General features: G+C 40.9%; 4 protein-coding genes across 8 annotated transcripts in view; 2 read left to right on the top strand and 2 right to left on the bottom strand.

The window, feature by feature from the left end:
* The window catches only part of LOC121930632, a 63,145-nt gene extending 59,792 nt beyond the window's left edge, over positions 1-3,353 (bottom strand). Inside the window, exon 1 of one of the 2 annotated variants that reach the window (XM_042467219.1) lies at positions 3,276-3,353. The gene's annotated coding sequence lies outside the window, so the exon portion shown is untranslated. The remainder of the gene's footprint in view (positions 1-3,275) is intronic. The other variant, XM_042467220.1, reaches the window with a different exon arrangement.
* STOX2 (storkhead box 2) overlaps positions 1-21,754 on the top strand; it is a 337,882-nt gene that overhangs the window by 82,960 nt on the left and 233,168 nt on the right. The gene's annotated exons all lie outside the window — the stretch shown is intronic.
* On the bottom strand, positions 6,317-20,721 carry RWDD4 (RWD domain containing 4). 2 transcript variants are annotated; one of them, XM_042467233.1, is made up of 8 exons: positions 20,565-20,721; positions 17,419-17,499; positions 14,314-14,423; positions 14,071-14,215; positions 13,100-13,217; positions 12,117-12,166; positions 11,959-11,964; positions 6,317-8,824 (listed from the first exon to the last, which is right to left on the bottom strand). In XM_042467233.1, exons 1-7 carry the CDS (start codon positions 20,586-20,588, stop codon positions 11,962-11,964), a joined length of 531 nt encoding a protein of 176 aa, XP_042323167.1. In that variant the 5' UTR covers positions 20,589-20,721; the 3' UTR covers positions 6,317-8,824; positions 11,959-11,961. The 2 variants fall into 2 exon arrangements, with proteins under 2 accessions (XP_042323167.1, XP_042323166.1); XM_042467232.1 differs by having other exon boundaries at positions 11,959-11,961.
* TRAPPC11 (trafficking protein particle complex subunit 11) overlaps positions 21,080-21,754 on the top strand; it is a 39,498-nt gene continuing 38,823 nt past the window's right edge. For all 3 annotated transcript variants that reach the window (XR_006103981.1, XM_042467224.1, XM_042467223.1), the window contains exon 1: positions 21,080-21,233. The gene's annotated coding sequence lies outside the window, so the exon portion shown is untranslated. The remainder of the gene's footprint in view (positions 21,234-21,754) is intronic.

Below are 21,754 nucleotides of genomic sequence, written 5' to 3'. Positions count from 1 at the left end.
GCTGCGGGGAAGCAGCAAAATGCCGCTTCCCTGCAGCCTGAAAAGGGATGTCCTTGGGGCTTCAAGCCCCAAGGACACCCTGCGGCGGCGGGGAGAAGGAGAAAGGGGCCGCTTGGCCCCTTTCTCCCTTGCATCACTGGGCGCAGCCATCTGAAGGCTGCGCCCAGCGATGCAAAGCAGCGCCGCAAACCAGGAAGGAGCTCCGAAACGGAGCTCCTTCCTGGTCCACGGAAAGGGCGCACTAAGCACCCTGGCGCGGACCGACAACGTCGTGACGTCATCATGGCGGCCCCCATGTGGAAGGGGAGCCGCCATTTTGTATGGACTCAGTCCGCACTAGGGTTAGGGGGGTACCGCACCTTCCTAACCCTAGTACGGACTGACTCTGTACTTTAATGGTGGTGTGTAACCCGCCATAGACTTCAGTCTACTTCCTGAGCATTTGGTGGAATGGAAGCCAGGTCCAGACATATACTGGTATGTGAGGATGTCAATTGGTATGTGAGGATGTCAATTCACATTACAAACCCTTTGTGTATGGAAATGAAGTTGCAGGTCTGGTTTTAACGATGGTCGTTAGTGCTCAAAGACATAGGAAACTGGTCTTTGTGCATGGAGATGAAGTGGCAGATCCAGTTTTGCAGTGGGACTAGCCTGGGGTGAGGGGAATAGATGAATGTAGGGCACTCCCATGAAGATGAGATCAGATAGTGTTGAAGTGTGTGTAGCATGTCAGGAAACCATTACCTTTGTTCAGTCCATTGCTAAGGGACTGTAGTTTGTGGATGAATTCCAGTTCTGCTGTTGTTCTTTCCACTCTACTTTTGTAGTTCTTTTGTTCAAGGACTGCTGTTTTGAGGTCTGAGATGGAATGCCCTGGGAGATTGAAATGTTCTGCCACCGGGTTTTGTGTATTCCCATTCTTAATGTCTGATTTATGTCCATTTATCCTTTGGTGCAGGGACTGACCTGTTTGTCCAATGTAGAGTGCTGAATGGCATTGCTAACACAATATAGCATAGATCACATTGGAGGATGAGCATGTGAAGGCTCCCCCCTAATATTGTGGGTGATACCATTAGGTCATGTGATGACATTTCCTGGATAAATATGTGGGCAGAGTTGGCATCTTGGTTTGTGGCAAGGCCTAGTAACGGTGTCACCATCAGCTTCATGTGTTGTCCTATAGGGTGAGTACCTGTTTGAAGTTTAGAGCTGTCTGTAGGCAAGTAAAGGTCTGCCACCAAGAGCCCTTGAAAGAGTGGCATTATTGTCTAGAATGGGTTGTAGTTCATTGATGATGCACCTGAGATGTCCCAGTTCAGAGCTGTATGTGACAACTAATGGGGTTCTGTGGTTTTCCCACTTCAGTTTGTTCTGTAATAGATCAGTCCTGGGTATGTCTTGCCTTGTTTGTTTGTTTTTTCACTTCATATGGTGGGTAATGTAGTTTGAGGAATGCTTGTTATAATTCCTTGAGTTTGGCATCCCTGTCTTGTGGGTCTGAGCAGATGCAATTGTATCGGAGGGCTTGGCTGTAGACTATGGATCTAGTGGCGTGTTCAGGGTGAACGCTGGAGGCTTGTAAGAATGTGTAGCGGTCTGTGGGTTTGTGATATAGTGTGATTTTATCTCCATTTTGTAGCTGTACTTTGGTGTACAGAAAATGAACTTGTTCAGTAGATAGTTCCAGGCTGTTGTTGATGGTGGGGTGAAAGTTGTTGAAACTCTGGTGGAATGTCTTGAGTGAGGACTTGCTTATATATGTTGGTGGTATTAAAATCCCTGTTTAATTTTAACATTTCTGCTGAACTAGTGATATGATATGGAGTGGGATGACTAGTGAAATTATGCTGTAGTAGCGTTTATTTACGGTGGTAGTTATCGTACAAAAAGTATTTACCAATGTATCCATGTTTTGAGCTAGTACACAGCTGTAATGTACAGCGCGCCCGCGCCATACGCGGCCTTGAGCATACGCGCTCAAGCCGCGGGGCGCAAGGGGCGGCACGTCCCATTCAATTGAATGGGCGCGCGCGCCCATTGCGCCCTGCGCCACTGCGCCGCCACGCAGTCTCAAGTTGAGTTTTAAGTGTGGAGACAACTTTAACAGGAAAAATGGTGGTGGTGGTGGTGGTGGTGGTGCGTGTGTGTGTGTGTTGAAACAGAAGGATCCTTCTAAAGCTTTTCTGATGTATAGAAGGGGCAGGTTGCTGAATAGGCCTTAGGCCGGTAAGTCGGTTGCTACAAGTCTTGAGCCATGTCATTGACTCATCTACTGCTGAGTCAAGTCTGAGTTGATTAATTGAAGCAAGTTGAGTCCAACTTGAGTCCAAGTCAATCAACTCGAGTCTACGTCGCTAGTATATGTGGGTGTTTTTATCTGAAATCAAAAAAACTTGCTTTTGGAGATACAGCTCCACCCACTGTTTGTTATATTAAACCAAAAGATGGTGTTTGTTTTTTCATTTTTAGGATAAATTACCCTGGTGTAATATGGAACCAACCACACAGACATGGGTCCCAAACATACTGCAGAAATAATCCAGTTTGAGACCACTGCCCTGGCTCAGTGCTAGGGAATCCTGGGAGTTGTACTTTATTGTGGTTCCAGAACTCTGACAAAGAAGGCTTAATATCTCACAAAACTACTGTTTCCAGAATTCCCTAGCATTGAGCAAGGGCACTTAAAGCATTCTCAAACTGGATTATTTCAGAAGTGTGTTTTGGACCATGGTTTACATCATGATAGTGAATTTACAGTTTAGATAACCCTCTCAAAGGTGTTACATGGACCTTTTGCTTACTGATATTCCAGAGTCAGCTATCTCTGAATTTGACTCTAAAATGATTTACAGCCATAACAGAGTGAATTCTGGCACCTGTACTGAAGTATGTCAGTTGAAACCACCTCTGCTTACACATTTTCCCAATAAAAAGCACACAACTGAAATATTTTTGCTGCAATTTTTTCCAGCATATACTGGAAATTGTCAAGGCAATATATAAATGGTGCATTATGTAATTAAGGATCAGTCAGTTGGTCTGAAGAGTATACAGAGGTATCACAGCATTAGTTTGGATCAACATGCATAGGGATATTGTAGCTGTGTAGCACCTTTTGAGACAGAAAGAAGTTTGTAGTATAAGCTTTTACAGACTGAGTTGCATCTGATGTAACTGTTTATGAAAAGTTAACACTACAAACTTCTTTCTCAGTCTCAAAGGTGCTACAATACCCCTTTACATACTGAAGAGTATAAAAGACACCCTACCTTTCAATGTCTTCCTTCAAGATCTTAGCAAATCAGACTTCATGTCAAGCCCCAGCAACAGAGAACAAGCAATTCCAGCTTGTTTGTTTTCTCCCAACTGGTCTATTCAGCTAAATTGTCATGGTAACTAAATTTTTCTTCTTAAAAAAAACTAGCAACAAGGTTCCCTCTCCTTTGAGGAACTATTGAACAAAAGCATGCCATTTGGAAGTGCCACTGTTTTGTGTATTTGATGTTTCACTGTATGATCAATACGGCTGCCTCTATGTTTTCCAGTATTTTCTTACTTGCTTTTTAAAGCTACAGAAATTCTGAAAGGCTAAGTATTAAAATAAAAAGCATGTACCGTATATACTCGACTATAAGTCGAAAAATTTATGCCCCAACATGAACTCCAAAATCCTGGGTAGATTTATGGAAGGGTCAATGAGTTAATGCTAATAAATTTTGTGAAAGAAGTGCCCACCTTTCTCTGTAGCCTTGTAACGGCTCCCTGTTTGAAGCCCCGGCGCCGGCTCTCCTCTCCTCCTCTGTGTGTGTGTGTCTGTTTCCCAGGCTCTCAGCCTTCCTGCCGAGCCAGAACTAACAAGCTGCTGCTAAGGAAAGGGACACATAGTAAGTATGCCCAGGTTTGTACCCCGTTTTGCCTGGAAGTGCTGGGGGTGAGAAGGAGAGAGAGAGAAAGGTTTGTCCTCCGTTTCTGCTAACTATGAGCCTTGGAGTCCTGGGTTTGAGAAAGAGAGAAAGCCCTGTCCTCTATTTCTGAAAGCCATGAGTCTTGGGAGTTCTGGGGGTGACAAGCAGAGAGACAGTGGGGTCTGTCCTCCTTTTCGCAAGCCATGTGCCTTGGAGATGCTTTTGGTAAGGGGAGGGTGTGTGTGTGTGTGTGTGTACACTGAGGTTTGTTTCCCCTTTTCCATGCTGAGACTGATGCTTGGGAGAGGTCCAGAGAGTGAGATATAGGGAGGGAAGTGGTGCTTTGTTCCCCCCCCCACTTTAGATCTTTTGTAACATTCTCCAGTGTTTGCCCCTTGACTTATCCACGGGTCATATCAAAATCCATGATTTTGGATCCAAAAACTGCCCTCGACTTATACATGAGGTCAACTTATACATGAGTATATACGGTATATAAAATACAGTGGTACCTCGGGATACGAAATACCCAGGTTACGAATTTTTCGGGATACGAATAAATCCCATAGGGATTTATTGTTTCGGGTTACGAAAGTTTTTTCGGGTTACGAAAAAACTCCGGCGCTGTTTTAAATGGAGCCGCGGCAGAGCCGCGGCTTTTTTCCCCATTAGCGCCTATGGCAATTCGGCTTACGAAGGTTTTTCGGGTTACGAAATTAGCCGCGGAACGAATTAATTTCGTAACCCGAGGCACCACTGTAATTAAAAGAGCTGCCTGATCATGCTTTTTTACTTCAGTCTTTTATTTTTAAACCTGTCTTGTGTTGCTTTTGGTTTGGATCTTCGGAGAAAAGTGCATATAGGAAAATACCCTAAAGGCATCAGATCCCATCTGATCTTGGAAGCTAAGCAGGGTCAGCTCAAGTTAGCACTTGGATGGGAGATTGCCAACTCAGTCCTGTAGGTTATATTTCTGAGGAAGGAACTGGCAGTGTGTATTCCTTGCTTATGAAAACCCCAATGAAATTCATGGGATCACCATAAGTCAACAACTTGAAGCCACATACACATATTCAATGTAGCTGGTACTCATTACGCTAATGTAAGCTACCCCTCCTAATCCTAAACCCCCATTGAGAGAAATTCATTGGTTCATTTTAGGTGCCCACAAGATTTATTTTGCTAGTATAGATTTTTAAGATTTTGCTGTTCAAAACCCAAGGAACTGTGTAACTTCTCACTGCCATAGGGTAAATTAAGAAATCTCTTTTGACATGAAGGGGGATCTGTCTGCACTTTCCCTGCTACACTTACCCTGGACTATTTTCCATTTTCCTTCTTTATATTACATGTGTCTGCTGTTGTAATGCTCATTCCCCCCCCATCCATTAGTCTCCTAGAATATGGATAATAATCCTCAGCACTACTCAAACCCTCTCACTTTTAAATTCTTACCAAAAACAAATGAACTCCCACCAAACCCATGGTTTTACATCTTTTTAATTTACAGTTGGCCCTTCTTATCCATGGATTTTTTATCCACAGATTCAAGCATCCACGGCTTGAAAATATTCAAAAAAAGTATAAATTCCTAATAGCACACCTTGATTTTGCCATTTTATATAAAGGGCATCATTTGCTCTGCCATTGTATTTAATGGAACTTGAGCATCCACAGATTTTGTTATCCACAGGGAACAAGGGCCCACTGTATAACTGTGCTCTTATTTTGATTCTGTCCTCTTAATGTTTACTCTCAGAGGGATGGAGTGGCTCAGCAGTTAAGACGCTGACTCACAATTTCAAGATTGGCAGGTTGGCAGTTTGAGACTCAGGTGCTGCATGACAGAGTGAGTTTCCATCACTAGTCCCAGCTTCTGCCAACCCAGCAGTTTGAAAGCTTGTCAAAATAGAGAAATAGGTACCACTTTGATGGGCCTAGGCATTTAGCCACATCACCACAAAGTCATCTTTGACAATGCTGGCTCCCCCTGCTTAGTAATGGAGATGAGCAGTGCACCCTACAGTGAAACACAACTAGACCACCTTGTCAAAGGTAAACCTTTGCCTTTTGTTTACTCTCTGCCTCTCTTATTCTTGACCATCTCCTAGAACCTATCTCTTCATGTTTTTATTCTACTGGGAGAGTTTGGTACACTGGGTGATTTCTCCAGCTAGTCAGAATTATTAAAAATATTAATTATTAAAAGTAATAACTGATTTCTGAGATATTCATGTTTAATGCTATACAAACATATACTCTGTTTAGCTATTTAAAGTACTTTTAAAACCCAGTTACCTTAATACGAAAGTCTGAGACGTTGTGAAATATGCGGTTAAAATTTAAATTTTGCTACAGTGTGCCATTTGTATTTAACTTCTAAATGTAAATAAATATACAACACAGAAGATAAATAGATATTTATTTAAACTCCTCTGGTCAACAATAAAAAATAGATGGCATTAAGGCATCTTATGTTCTGTTACTATTTATCTGGTAAAGAGAACTTTCAGACACAAGACAGCACATCCATATAAGTTCCATTATATCTACTCATTTGGTGGAATGGTTACCTCCATCCCTTTATCCATTAATAAATACAAGAAAACTTAGGTCAATTCCTATATTTCCAAGAGAAGAAAACAATGGAAACTGAAATAAAAACAGCACCAAGAGCTAGTTCCATGCTACCTTTTGAGAAGGATAAGCATGAACTACAACATACACATTTTCAATGAAGGAAATGTATTTGTGTGACAGTAACATCTTAATCACAGATTTTTATATGGTAAAACCCTATACTTGGGTTAAGTTCAGCTGTCTTAACTGGTGCTTACTTTCTAGTTAGTGTGTTATAGACTACAGAGCATGGCATTTGTTAGCTGTTGGCTCTGTTATCCATTTCGTTTAGAAAATCTTACATTTAAAGTTAATTTTTAGAGACAGATGAATGATACTGTAACTTGTAAGATTTCTGATCTCCAGCAACAGCAGTCACAGAAAGTGTGGCATTTCCTTTAAGGGCAGACTGGATTATACCTGCAAGAGATCTGACTACAACTGGATGGATCAGTGACAGGCATCTGTGAGTTTTGTGAAGAGCCCCTTTCTTCCCCATAATTTAACAAATGACAACGGTTGAGGATTTGTTGCCATTACCAGACTAGCAAGAACAATAGGATATATCCTAGCCAATTCACTATCCACCTGCCCTCTCCTGTTAGTGTGATAATAAGCCAAGTAATGGAACAATAGGTGTATGGAAAATGGTTGCTGAAATAGGAATTGAAGGATCATGGGAAAGATGAAGGGGCCTTGTCAAAATGACAGGCATTGTGAAACAAATAAACACAGCATTGTTTCACGAATCATTTATTCCAATTGATCAGGACTCTGCCCTGTCTCTGGTTTTCCTATGTTCATAGATCTTCCATCTTTTTTCTACATAGACATTTTATCTAGAATTGAACATCAGATCTCATTTTTACTAAGTCTATGGTCACTGATTACATTTTTCTTAGGGTATACCTAAGAGCATGCCCACCTGTTGCTCACTAGTTTATGTGTTACCTGCTATGTCAATAGAATAATATTTTTTTCTTTCGACTGAGTTTCTTTCGAAGAAGGATTAAAACTGCAATTCTGCTACTATGTAGGCTGCCAGAAGATTCAACCACTGGCCAAAAAGAGGCCTGGAACATAAGGTGGCACCTGCCTGAAAGAACCCTGCTGTCCATTGCATTACAGGCTTGAGCTGGAGAGTGCTGCAATTTTCTTGCTTGTGCTTCAACAATCTTGGGGTGGGATGAGGGCATTACTACACATCATTGTGAAGAGTAGGGTAGTGGCAGAGTTGCCATGAAAATGGATGTAAACATTGCTCCCCTTTAGTGTATAATGGTATAGTTTTGTTTTCTGTATCACAAGTGATGTGTAACAGATAATGACAATATTACAGAAGAAAAGCTATGTTATTTCATTGTTGAATACAAGGATTGGGCTGTAAAACACCTTTTTTTTTTTTTAAAAAAAATACAATGGCTCAAGCTTCTTGAATTTTTTTTTGTAACTTTAGCCTAGGACAATACACTTATATTGATACTTCACAAAACCAAACAGATGGATAAGAAATCAATGGTACATGATATTACACAGAAATCATTAAGCAAGAATTAAATATAATACAAAGCTGTTAATCCTTTGGAGCAGTGGTCCCCAAATTTGAATTTCCAGATGTTGTTGGATTTCAGTTCCTAGAACTTCAGTGAGCATGCTCAGTGTTCATGAATTCTGGGAATTGTAGTCCAATAATATCTAAGGATACAAGTTTGGGAATTACTCCCTGAGAGTCTAAAGGCAAACATGAGAACATAATAAAAATGACTGTTATTAAGAGGTATGACCTTTTCTAGAAGGACAGGAATTCTAAATTAACTATGTTCTTGGATCATGGATGAGACACCTGTATCACTAAGATGCTGTTAGACTGAACTTTCATCAACTGTAGCTAATGGGGCAATGGAAGATGCATCCAACAGTATCTGAAGAGACAAACATTCTTCATGTCCGCTTTCGCTGATTCACCATGAAAGATTTCAGTGATTTAGAACAGCTAGTGAATTAATATAAACTTAAAGTGTATATTATTATATGTAAAATTTAGTGACAACCAATGAGAATGACACCATCTTCAGCACACTTTCCTAAAAGGCAAATGTGTGTTATGAAGTAATAAAAACCAGGAAAATATCCCTGTTGATCAGTACACTTTTGTACATTTATGCATGTCAGGAACTATCATTTTATAAAAAGTGATAAAAGAGACAAAGGAGGCTGACTGCATTGCACTGTAGTTAACATTTTCCTATATCAAAGTCCTCTTATTCATCATCCTTGGAGCCTGTTTTGCTTAGCTGTAAAAAGACAAAAATACATATATTTACTGTTTTTCTTGGTGCAATTCAGGGAGAACAGTGACATAGAAGAACCAGTGAAACCAACTGGGTAATTTTCTGACAAGTAACCAGTGCTCTACTGCACATCCTTCAGAGGAATATGTACAAAATTTATTACTAATTTGAATGCTAATATATTTAGCTACTACACTTTATACTGCACTTTCATAAGATCAAAAAAACAGGCAGGTTTTTTGGGGAAAAAAAGTAAAATCATGATACATCAGACAAAGTAGCTTGTGGAAACAAGTATTCTCCTCTTGTTAACTTTTAACATTCCTTAATGGCAAACATATGAGACTGATAATACCAGTATTCTGCCTTTAGCACAAATCATTAATGGGGCGTAAAAACAGATTTCATGCTAACTCTGACAGAGTTGGTCACAGAATTATAAATCATAAGAGTTGGAAAAGACAAGGCCATCCAGTCCAACCCCCTGATGTGCAGGAATACACAATCAAAGCAGTGGCGTCACTAAAGGTGTGCAGGGGGATACAGAACACACCAGATGACACCTGATGAGGTGACACTTGGTTGGGCCCTCATCCTGCTGTGTGTGTGTGGGGGGCGCAGTGTTGCTGCCGGCACCCACCCCTTCTCTGCTGCCCTGGCTCTCTCGGCTGAAGGAGACAGCAGAGAAAGAGGAGCAAGCATGTATGCCCCTTCCACCTCCCACATTTGCTTAGCTGGCTCATGGCTGGTCTCACTCACACTCGCAATCACCACTGAATCAAAGTATTCCTAACAGCTGGCCGTCCAGACTCTGTTTAAAAAACTCTGAAGAGAGAGACTCTACCGCTCTTCAAGACAGCATGTTCCACTGTCAAGCAACTCTTACCATCAAGAGGTTCTTCCTAATGTTTAAGTGGAATCTTTTTATGTAGCTTGAATCAATAACTCTATGTCCTAATCTCTGCAGGCTATCTTGTCATCCCTTAACCTTCTCTTTTTCAGGTTAAATATACCCAGCTCCCTAAGCTACTCTTCATAAGACATGGTTTCCAGATCTTTCACCATTTTGGTCGCCTTTCTTTGGACACACTCCAGCTTGTCAACCTCCTTCTTGAATTGTGGTACCCAGAACTGGACATAATATTCCAGGTGAGGTCTGACCAAAGCATATATGAAGCTGCTTCACATAGCAAACTCTGAAAATGTGGGCTACAACTATAGCATTGGTTAGAATCATTTAAAGCATGGATGGATAGCTCATGGCATTCCAGGTGACTGCAATTCTAGACCAGATAGTCTAGACCAGATAGTCAATGGTGAGGGACCACTGGCTAGCCACCAGGGATAGTCAACTTGAATACCATTTTGGGAGAAAGACGGGGTATAAAATCAATCAATCAATCAAAATCTGGAGATCCACAAGTTGCTTTAAAATCATACAGCTTTAAAATTTCTTTATGTGAAGGAAGAAGCAAGGCAAAAGCCCTGTTCAAGTGTTCATCTGAATGCCTGGAATGCTAAATGGGAGGCGGGAACATGGGCATGCATGTAAACCTAGCCTCCCAAACACCCTCATGCACTCAACAGTGTTCAGGGAGCTTTGTGTGTTCTGCACAAAGGTCTACAGAAGGCTTTGTAAAAAGCTGTGTTTAGATGAATGTGGTTATAGACTTCCGGTAACTGGAAATCTGGCCTTATTATGTTTCCAAATCAAAGGAGCTCTGTAATCACATTTAGCCAAAACCTTACAAATCTGTCTGCAGACCTTTGTGTAGAATGCTGAAAATTCTCTGACACTGCTGGGTAACCTTCAGTTAAGTGGAAGTCTTCTGAGGATGGCATGTATAAATGTAACCATTTCCTCATTCCAATCCATTTAGCCCTCATATCTTTGGGCAAATAACTGAATCATAGAGTCATAGAGTTTGAAGAGACCATAAGGGCCATCCAGTCTAACCCCCTGCCATGCAGGAACACAGAATCATAGCACCCTCAACAGCCTCTGTTTAAAAACCTCCAAAGAAGGCAACTCCACCACTCACCACTGTCAAACTGCTCTTACGATCAGGAAGTTTTTCCTAATGTTGAGGTGGAATCTCTTTTCCTGAATAGAGCTTTGCTCTGAAAATTAACTGGATTGAGATTTAGGGATATGCAACTGGCTTGCAGAAACAGCCAGCAAATGCTTCCCAAACAGGGTGGGTTTTTTGGTGGAGTGGGGGTGGGGGGCTCAAATGCTATATAAACACAAAAGCCAGGTGATCCTGCTAAATGCAGTAGACTGTGGTGAATGGGAAGGAAGGGGTTTCTCAAAACTGGATGGAAGCAGTTTTCTGTGAGCAAACTAGAAATGTTTTTCTTCCAAACTGTTGTAAAACCATACTCCTGTAAGTGTCTGGAATGTCATCCATTGTCTGGGGATAACTTTAACAAGGGCCGAAACAGACAGCCAAAAAGGGGCAGCTTGGAGCCGCCCCTTTTAGGCTGGATTTGGGCTGTGTCAAACAGGAAAAAATCCACCCATTTGCCTCTAGAGCCAGTTTTTCACTGGCTCCAGGGCAAGTGGCATCAAAATGCCATGTGCCCAAGTGTGTAATTGCTGGCATGGTAGTTGTTCAGCTTGGGGGTGTGGCACATCTAAATGCCATGCCCCAAGCCAGTGCAAAGCCAGTTTAAATGGACTGTCTGTTTTGGCCCTAAGATTCTGTAGAAACTATTGTGATAGGTCTTTTAGCTTTGCAAATCATCATTTTATATTATACCCAGTGAATGATGTATAAATACAGTCAAAAATGCAAGCTTTCAAAGAGATGGAAGTCGTAGGTTTCCACTTCAACTCTTTTGGTTACAGTTACAGTTGTATAAATTTATTTTAAACAAATGTTCTGATTATGACATCTGTTTATAAGGAGTACTGAAATGGTTCTAATGTGTCCTAGTCTGTTACGAGACATGAAAAGATTAGTCACTACTTCTGAATTTCATAAGAAAGTTTCATAAGAATTTCATAACACCAGTTTTTTAAAAATGCCCAAATAACTGATATAAAGCAGAAAGCTAGCCAGATACGCTTGCTCAGAAAAAGGTATTTCAAGACAAACTCTACAATTCAGAAAGACTTTAATTTAAATACTTACATGCTACTTAAACACAAGAAGATAATCCAAATGTTATTTGTGCCCGAAATATAAAGACACACACACACACACAGAGAGAGAGAGAGAGAGTGATTAGCCACTGCTAAAATCTCTTGAAAATATATACATTAAATATTTTAAACTGTCACCTATGTTACCTTGATTACATCAACCCAATTCCATCCTCGAGGAAGCTCCCCTTTGGAATCTATCCAAAACAATAACATCATAAAAATGATTTTAATTTTCAAATTTCTGATTTTAAAACAATTATATTTCATTTAAAAAATAATAATTGTAGCCTGTCTTACTCCCAAATGGGACTCAAAGTAGCCAACATTATTCTGAACAGTTGATCAACTTAGACGTATCCCCAAAACTTGACTACAATCACCACTCAGCTATACCTTGATCTTTCAACACTTTGCTTAGCCTGTTCTTTCATAGTTTGTAAAAATCCAAGGTCTACTGTTAAAATTAGCTTACAATCCTAGCAGTCAGAAGTCAGCACAAGCAAAGGAAGCCACATACAGAGATCAAAAGTCCACAAAATTTATTAATAAAAACTGTGTAATGTTGGCCTGGCATGAGGCATGGATCCAGTGATAAAATAATCTGCATGTCATCCAATGGTACCCTGCCCCCAGGCTGCCTGCTGGGATAACCTGAAGTAACAGCCATGGAATCTATTTGGGTGCAATGCTACCTAGAAGTAAGGCATGCCCTACTTTGGATATCTGCATGCCAGGGTCCCTTAAGGAGATTCCCTCCCAAAAAGAATAATGAAGAGCACACAGTCCCTGCAGCCCCCCAAAAGTGGATCCAGCCCAATGCCACACCATCCAAGTTGTGGCAAAGCAGTAACAATTCCAAATATGACTTTGTTCAACCACAGATAAAAACAAGTGGGAGACAGACAGAGCCATAATGCTGGAGGAGCAGAGGGAGAGGCCTGGGTTAAACTGAGTGAAACCCACGAATTCATTCCCACCTAAGAGAAAGTCTTCCCCTTCCACAGGCTAGTCAAGCACTAAAATACAAGTTCTGTACAAATGTACAATATTAAACTTAACATGTACTCTGATAAATACTTCTTAAATTCTGTGCAGATAAATTAAAGTATATTGTGCACTATACAAACCTGTTTTGTCTGCTAGCTTTCGTTTTTGTGTTTTTGACAATTGTTCTTTTTTCTCTTTTTTCTTACTTGGTTGTGCAACATCAGAATGTCCAGTTGAGATGCAGTTGTTCAATGCTGTCTAAAGAATGTAATTTGTCAGGAAGAATTTTTTAAAGTAGTGGCAATTTAAGTTAGCAATTTAATTTAGTTTCCTACAGTTTTGATTTAGTCAGTATTAACAGCTTCAGATTTCCAATCACAGTTGGTTTTTTTGAAAACAGCTCATTTGCAATTTGGTACATAATGGGAACGAAAGCTGCAAGTAATCATTATCCCCATTGACAATATAAGGCATGATATTTGGCATAACAGCTGGTAATTTTAATCTCAACAATAAATAGTCACTTTATTATATTCATTTATTTTGCTGCTGTTTTTGTGTGCCTTCAAGTTATTTCTGACTTATGGCGACTCTAAAGTGAACCTTTCATGGAGATTTCTTGGCAGGTTTCTTCAGAGGGGGTTTGCCATGGCCATCCTCTGAGGCTGAGAGTGTGTGGCTTGCCCAAGGTCATACAGTGGTTTTCAGGGCTAAGCCAGGATTCAAACCCTGGTCTTCAGAGTCGTAGTCTAATAATCAAACCACTATGTCACAATGGCTTTTAAAAAAATGCAAAAATTTCTAAGGCTGTACCCGCACTGGAGAAGTAATTTAGATGGACACCGCTTTAATTGATATAACTCAATGTTATGAAATGTTGGGATATGTAGTTTTGTGAGACATTTAGCCTTTTCTGTCAGAGTGCTATGGTGTCACAACAAACTAGAATTCTCAGAATTCCATAGTTCTGAGCCTGGATTATTTCTGCAGTGTGGATTAAGCCTAAGAATGTTTATTTCAATGGTAATACAACTAATACCAGCTTCTTAATACTGTATTGAGAAAAACATTCATTTTGTAAGGTAGATAACAACTGATGTCATAAACTTACCACAGTATTAACAGGTTGATTTTCCATTAATAACTCCTTATTGTCTTTGGCATATTCAAAAATGGTGTATGTCATAGAGGTCCCAAGGTTAACTTCAACTTCTTCCATTAATTTATTCAATATACTTTGCTTTACAACTGAGGATCTAGGAAAGATCACAAAACATCTGTATAGCAACATATGGAAAACATAGTGATTTCATTAGGAAGTTCAGGTTTAAGACTTTAGAACTGGGCTGCTTACATGGCATTGTTGAAGAATGCATCCATAGATATGGCTGGAGATGTTTGGGGGTATGTTTCTGGCCATGATATTTCTATCAGGAACGCTTTAGGATCTCCATTTTCACCTATCTAAAAAAAAAAATCATAATCATGATTGTGTAGGAATCCTAAAAATCACAGATTTCCTTTTTCAACAAAGGTAATAAATATTGAAAAGTTACTGTAACTTTAAAAAATAATTTTCAAATAGATTTGTGTTTTACAGATGGGAAGACTTCAAATCTAGCTGCATAAATGAAAATATATACTTTGTATGAATCTATAAAACTACCAGAAAAGACCTGTGTACTACAGCCAACACATCAATTCCAAAGAAATATGTATCCATTTCTTTTCTTGCAGTAGAAGGTTGATTAAGAAGAATAGGCCTGAACAGATAAATTTCATGCTTTCCACTGAAAATAAATGTGGCTAATTTCAGAAGTTTGATGCCTAAAACTAAAGATTCTTTTTGGTGTTTTTACTTTTTAAAACTTTAACTCATAGAATCCTAGAGTTGGAAGAGACCACAAGGGCCATCCAGTCCAACCCCCTGCCATGCAGGAAATCACAGTCCAAGCATTCCTGACAGATGGCCATCCAGCCTCTGTTTAAAGATCTCGAAGGGCATAAAAGATAATTAGCATAACTATGAACCTAAAAGGTAACAACTCTAATTTCTGAAACAGGTATGAGAAGAAATCAAATAAATGGTTTACAAATGTTCTCGCCCCTCCTTCTCTTATAAAAAATGACGTAGGGTGTACCAGTTTTTTTGTATACCAGCTGTTTCCCTAAACCTACTAACTTCAGAAGGGGAATTATTATTATTATTATTATTATTATTAACCTTTATTTATGAAGCGCTGTAAATTTACACAGCGCTGTACATGCAATCTTTTTAGTTAGACGGTTCCCTGCCCTCGGGCTTACAATCTAAAAAGACATGACACAGAAGGAGAAGGGAGTGGTGGCGGGAAAGGGTAAGAGGTCCAGCAGTTCCTCTCTACCTCCAAGGCGTGGACCAAGGCAGATGGACTGGAGGGAGGGCTTGGCTTCAAAATGGAAGGTTAATCTTCTTCCAGGGAAAATACATACTCTCAAGTAGGATAATACATATACAATACATAGCAATACAGTACTGTACAGGAAATGGTTCGATAAACAGGCAACAAAAGAACATCAGATAGTAAGCGACAATTATGCAATGCCTGGGAAGGCTTCTCTGAACAGGATGGTTTTCAACTCCGTTTTGAAGTGAGGAGTGAGGGCTATCGGGTACAGACGTAGCCATACTGCATTGGGTTAGATGTTTGGTACTTGGAAAGAGTATAATCTTGAGACTTGGGTCAGCTCTTAGAATCATAGAATCGTAGAGTTGGACCACAAGGGCCATCCAATCCAACCCCCTGCCATGCAGGAAATCTCAGTCAAAGCATACCCGACAGATGGCCATCCAGCCTCTGCTTAAAGACCTCCAGGAGTGAGACTCCACTACACTCCAAAGGAGTGTGTTTCACTGTCGAACAGCCCTTACTGTCAGGAAGTTCCTCCTAATGTTGAGGTGGAATCTCTTTTCCTGGAGCTTGCATCCATTGTTCTGGGTCCTAGTCTCTGGAGCAGCAGAAAACAAGCTTACTCCTTCCTGAATATGACATCCCTTCAAATATTTAAACAGGGCTATCATATCACCTCTTAACCTTCTTTTCTTCAGGTTAAACATTCCCAGCTCCCTAAGTCGTTCCTAATAGGACATGGTTTCCAGACCCTTCACCATTGTACTCACGCTCCTTTCGACGTGCTCCAGTTTCTCAATCTTTTTGAATTGTGGTGCCCAGAACTGGACACAGTATTCCAGGTGGGGCTTGACCAAAGCAGAATAGAGTGGCACTATTACTTCCCTTGATCTAGACACTATACTTTTATTGATGCAACCTAAAATTGCATTGGCCTTTTTAGCTGCTGCATCACACTATTGACTCATGTTCAACTTGTGGTCTACTTGGATTCCTAGATCCCTTTCACATGTAGTCTCGTTCAGCCAGGTGTCCCCTATCCTATATCTGTGCATTTTATTTTTCTGCCCTAAGTGCAGTACCTTACATTTCTCCGTGGTGAATTTCATTTTGTTAGCTTTGGCTCAGATTTTTAGTCTATTCAGGTCATTTTGAATTTTGATCCTGTCCTCTGGAGTATTAGCTATTCTTCCTAATTTGGTGTCATCTGCAAATTTGATGAGTATGCCCCCAATTCTGTCATCCAAGTTATTGATGAAGATGTTGAATAGCACTGGGCCCAGGACAGAGCCCTGTGGGACCCCACTGGTCACTTCTCTCCAGGATGAAAAAGAGCCTTTGACTTATATCACAGTCAAGAAATAAGTATCTAACTAGTTTCTTTGAAGTGTCCTGTGTCATCTGGTCTACTGACATAAGTGCAAAACACACTGTAGAAATATTCCAGTTTGAGACTGCTTTAACTGTCCTGGCTCAGTGCTAGGGAATTCTGGGAATTGTAGCTTATTGTGGCGCCAGAGCTCTCTGACAGAGAAGGCTAAATGTCTGACAAAACTACAGTTCCTGGAATTCCCTAGCACTGAGCCGGGGCAGTTAAAGCAGTCTCAAACTGGATTATGTCTGCAGTGTGTTTTGGACCATAGACAACTCACAATCTGTCTGGTACACACTATTCTAATGTCTTACCTTAAGCACTAATCCTTCACTTTCCATAATAGTTCAATGTATTTTTGCACTTATAATTGAAATATGGACTATCTTGGAACATTATCAGGTGGAAAGCAACTACAAAACAAAAGGGCATTATAGAGTTGTTCAATATTTTCTTTGTTAACACTTTTTTCCCTAGTGGGAAACAATGGAAAATACACAAAAGAAACAATGGGGAAAGTGAAGGTTCCAAACTGAAGAATACCTCATTTGTATCACTTGTACATTTATGTAAGCGAGGCAGAGAGTTGCACAATAAAGGCTCTATCTGAAAGCACCCATAGATATATTCAAATCTCTTTGTGGAAATCAGGACCTGAAGACTTTTAGTTAATATAGATTATTTGTTATAAACTCACCCTATATTGAAATGAAATTGGGCTAAGTTCCCTAAAACACTCATCACCTTCATAAATTGATCGTAATGCTTCTAACTCCATCTGAAAGAAAGAATGAGAAAATAGGCAAAACTTTAAAATATAAGCAGGAAAAAAATCTTTAAAAGCCAAAAGACAATCATAAGGGTAATATTGAAGGGAAGTGCTGGGGAGACATAGTGCTAAATCTAATATTAGTCTGAATCAGAGCCATTGAAATGAAGTAATAAATCCAATTAATTTCAGTGAGTCTAACATTAAATTTAGCTCACAACCAGCAGTGTTTATTTTTGTTCTTGGTGGCTCCTTTTTGCACTAATGTCTTGCACTGTATGTCTTGCACTATATGTCTTGCACTCCTTTTCAATATTAATTTCTGAATTAATTTCACAATTTTATGATTAGAAGTAGCGGGGTTCTTTTCAAACAGCGTTAAACATGAGAATCTTATGAGGATCATGATCAAAGGGATGTAACCAAAATGTATTTTGTGAGATACAAAACAGAAAGAACATACTAAATATAAAACTATAAGCAATACATTTCTTCAGTTATCACTCTAACCCCACTGAAATCACTTCAGTCCTAATATACATTAAAAGTTCAGTTTTGACAAATGGTTCCTACAGAATCTTGTTACATCACTGACTTTGATGCAGTTACTAAAAGCTTGTACTTGTTTCTCCTCCTACAAAGTACAGGCATACCTAAATTAACAAAGCCTCTGATAAACTCCTTTTTACGAAGTCTATTTATGCCCATGCAGCCTTAACTTTTCTCTTCCTTTCCTCAGTCTATCTGGAAGGTTTTTTTTAGCAGTACTAGTACTGGAAGGATGGTGAAGGAAACACAGATTTTCAGTACCAATGTTACAGCAGCATACCTGAAGAAAACAATGCAATAAAGCTTGAGTTAGGAAAGAGTTAAGAGTCTCTTGTAGCTGATTCTAGTGTAGATGTTTGACTGCCTATGACAGGCAAGGTAAAGAGTCACTCCAAGAGCATGTAGAAACAGCAAAGCAGAGAGGAAGCAAGACACCAGTTTAACCTATCTCAACAGCTACCGTACTCCCAGCATGTTAAAAAAACATAGATCTGTAAAAAGAAAATCATAAAAATGGATTGTGGTGAAAGAAAATATCATCCCTGGATATGTTTTGGAAGAAGCTTTCAAGCTGTCTCTAGACTGTTCAAAATGTTTTACACGTGGCTTATCTGACCTGTGTATATTGACAGTTTTGAATAAAAGTTTTTTGAAACATGTTGAAATCCTTTTCTTTCATGGTGAAGGAATCTATCCCTATTCTTTCCATGTTCTTCCTGCCTCTGGTACAAAATTCTCTGTTTAAAAAGCCATGATACCAATAAAGACCAGGTTGACAGCAGTTACCCAGAGGGCCTTCTCATCGGTCGCTCCCAAATTATGGAATGACCTTTTGGAGGAGATCCGGAATATCACCAATCTTGACATCTTCAAAAGGGCTGTCAAGACGGATCTCTTCTGACAGGCCTTCCTTGAATAATCCATCTGGTCATCCATGGATACAGACTATTATAGAGATTACCCAAATTGCCCAGACCCCTTGTCTCTGACAGGCTTGACTGTTTGAATGTTAATTTAATTGTTTTACTTGTTTATGATACTTTATTATAGGATAGTTGGGGGGGAAGGGAAGTAACAGAATGTATTTAACATATGTTGTATTTTATATCGTATTTCATTTGATGTTGGAAGCTGCCTTGATCCTGCGGGAGAGGTGCATATTATTATTATTATTATTATTGTCTGCTGGGAAGTCCCCCTCACCCTGGGTGGTTTTCATTTGCCTTGCCACTCAGTAGCAGAACAATACATAGACGAACATGTAAATTGCTCCCTCTCAACCAACAGTATATATACCCCACTCTCTTCCATGTCAGCATTCTGTGAAGATGCCAGACACAGCTGCACTTGTACTTGTGCTCTACATGGGGCTACCTTTGGGCCTAGTCTGGAAACTTCAGTTGATTCAAAATATGGCAGCCAGTTGGTCACTGGAAAAACTAGAGGTGACCACATGACACCTATCTTAAAATCGCTCCACTGGCTGCCTATCAGTTTCTGGGCGCAGTACAAGGTGTTGGTAATGACCTTTAAAGCCCTACGTGGCTTGGGTCCAACCTATCTATGGGATCGCCTCCTTTCGTACAATCCACTACTGCAACCTATAAGGACCAGGTTGACTGCAACTACCCAGAGGACCGCTCCCCGATTATGGAACAGCTGGCCGGAGGAGATCCACCATATTACCAGCTTAGACAGCTTTTACAAGGGCTGTCAAGGCAGATCTCTTCCGGTAGGCCTTTCCTGAATAACAAATCTGGCCACCAAACTGAACTGAACCCACCATCTCTGTAGCCCCATTTGCCCGTCTCCGATTATTTTAATGCACTGTTTTAATGGTTAATGTGTTCAATGGAGGTTTAAGGGGGGGGAGGGAGGGGATAACTGGGATATTGGGAAATGTACGCTTTGTTCTTGTATTAACCTGTGCTGTTACCTGCCTCAATCCTTGAAAGGGAAGGTGGGATACAAATAATAATAATAATAATTATTATTATTATTATGCTTTCCTTTTAATTGTAAGCCGCCGCCTTGATTGTCTCCTTGACAGGGAGCTGGGTTAAAAATAAAGCTTTTCTTTATTACTTATTTAGTAGTTCTTTTTAATATCGCAAAGCCCCTCTGAGTCCCAGTTCTGGGGAGAGAGCGTGATATGCATAAACATGACAACCACTTTCCAAAGCGATTTCCCCACCCAAAGAACACACCCCATCATCCCCCTCACAGGGAAAGCCACCTCTATGGTCAATGTCTGGCAGATGTCGACCATAGAGTTGCACTAGAGGACCCAGAGATTCCTAGAGAGGTGTCCTCTCAAAATGTTTTTGCTATCTGCGGTTTTCCCACATTCACAGGAGCCTTGTGCCCCTGAGCCTAGCAAATACGGAGGGACGAGTGGACTTCCTTCCTTCTGAAATAGGTCCTCTCTAGGAATATCTAGGTCCTCCAGTGCGACTCTATGGTCAGCTTTAACTCAAAGTAGCGCTGAAAGGCCTAGAGAGAACGCTCACGGCCTTCCGCCTCACCTCCTGGTCCTCGTTCGCCGTCATGGCGACGAAAGCAGTCGTCCTCAGAACTGGCCCGAACCCGCAGTACCTGCTTCTCCCTTCCTTATAAACTACACTATTGTCATTTGGGCTCCCCTTGTCAACTTATACGTCCTGCGCATGCGCCGGGAGAGGAGGAAAACCCGTTGAGGGGCACGCTCCCTCGCCGCTGATTGGCCAGAGCAAACCTCCCTCGCCGATGATTGGCCAGAACAAACCTCCCTCGCCGCTGATTGGCCAGCGCGGACCTCCCTCGCCGCGGATTGGTCAGCGCGGACGCCTCTCACCGCTGATTGGCCAGCGCGCACCCTCGTTTCGGCTCACTATTGGCTCGGGTATTTTAAAGCCACGCCCACAAATGGGAGGGGAGAAGCTTCTTTCCTTCCTTCCCTTTCGGCGCTGAGAGAGTTCCTTCTTTTTCCCATTGGTCCTTCCCTTCACCTTTCACTCTTCCCGCCCCTTCCTTCGACTGGGAGGGTCCAGTTGGCGTCCGCGGCTCTCATTGGTCCACTGGCGCTGTCACTCACAGCTTGCTGGGCTGGTTGGCTGGCAGTGGCTTCCTCAGTCAGGCCTCAGGCCTCTGCTTGGAAGGAAGGGTCTGCCTTGCCGTGTTTTGGGGCGCTCCTGACGAGGTTCCTGGCCGGGAAGGTGGGCGAGAGCCACGGAGGAGGAGGAGGAGGGGAAAGGGGGCTCCAGAATCACTGGAGCACACACGTATAGAGAGGGAGAGAGGGAGCATATATCATATATACACGCACAGCCATATATATAGCATTTATATCTATCTATCTATCTCTCTATCTATATGGGATTCAGGATGGTGTTGTTGTTGTTGTGTGCCTCCGAGTTGTTTCTGACTTACAATAGCTAAAACCCCTCCCCAAACAAGCAAAATAATTAATTACTAAAGTAAAAAAGAATTAAATATCAATCTTATTAAGAACACGATTAAAGCAGTTAAAAACACTTATTATAGTTTCACTAAAACACCACTTTACAGAGACACAAAAAAGCCTAACTGCCTAAAAAGGGCCTTAGCTGCCAGTGGAAAGAGGGAGATCCACAGCGGAGGACAGATGGCATTATACCACGGCATTTACTAGAGCAGTTCTATCTCATTCTTTGACTTGACCTTTGGGGCAGTTGAAGCAGGCTGAGCATTATTATAA

The sequence above is a fragment of the Sceloporus undulatus genome, chromosome 5, assembly GCF_019175285.1.
Source record: "Sceloporus undulatus isolate JIND9_A2432 ecotype Alabama chromosome 5, SceUnd_v1.1, whole genome shotgun sequence".
NCBI classification, from domain to species: domain Eukaryota; kingdom Metazoa; phylum Chordata; class Lepidosauria; order Squamata; family Phrynosomatidae; genus Sceloporus; species Sceloporus undulatus.
The sequence above is the reverse complement of the archived record's forward strand: the minus strand, read 5'-3'. Positions and strand labels throughout refer to the sequence as shown.

What these genes read in the sequence shown, in the direction of transcription:
- RWDD4 (XM_042467232.1), bottom strand. Translation starts at nt 20,588, where the DNA reads ATGACGGCGAACGAGGACCAGGAG. An exon ending in CAATTTCATTTCAATATAGG is followed by an intron (nt 14,424 to 17,418) that starts GTGAGTTTATAA and finishes TTTTTTTTTTAG; the next exon opens with ATAGGTGAAAATGGAGATCC. An exon ending in AAAGCTAGCAGACAAAACAG is followed by an intron (nt 12,167 to 13,099) that starts GTTTGTATAGTG and finishes TGTTTTGGATAG; the next exon opens with ATTCCAAAGGGGAGCTTCCT.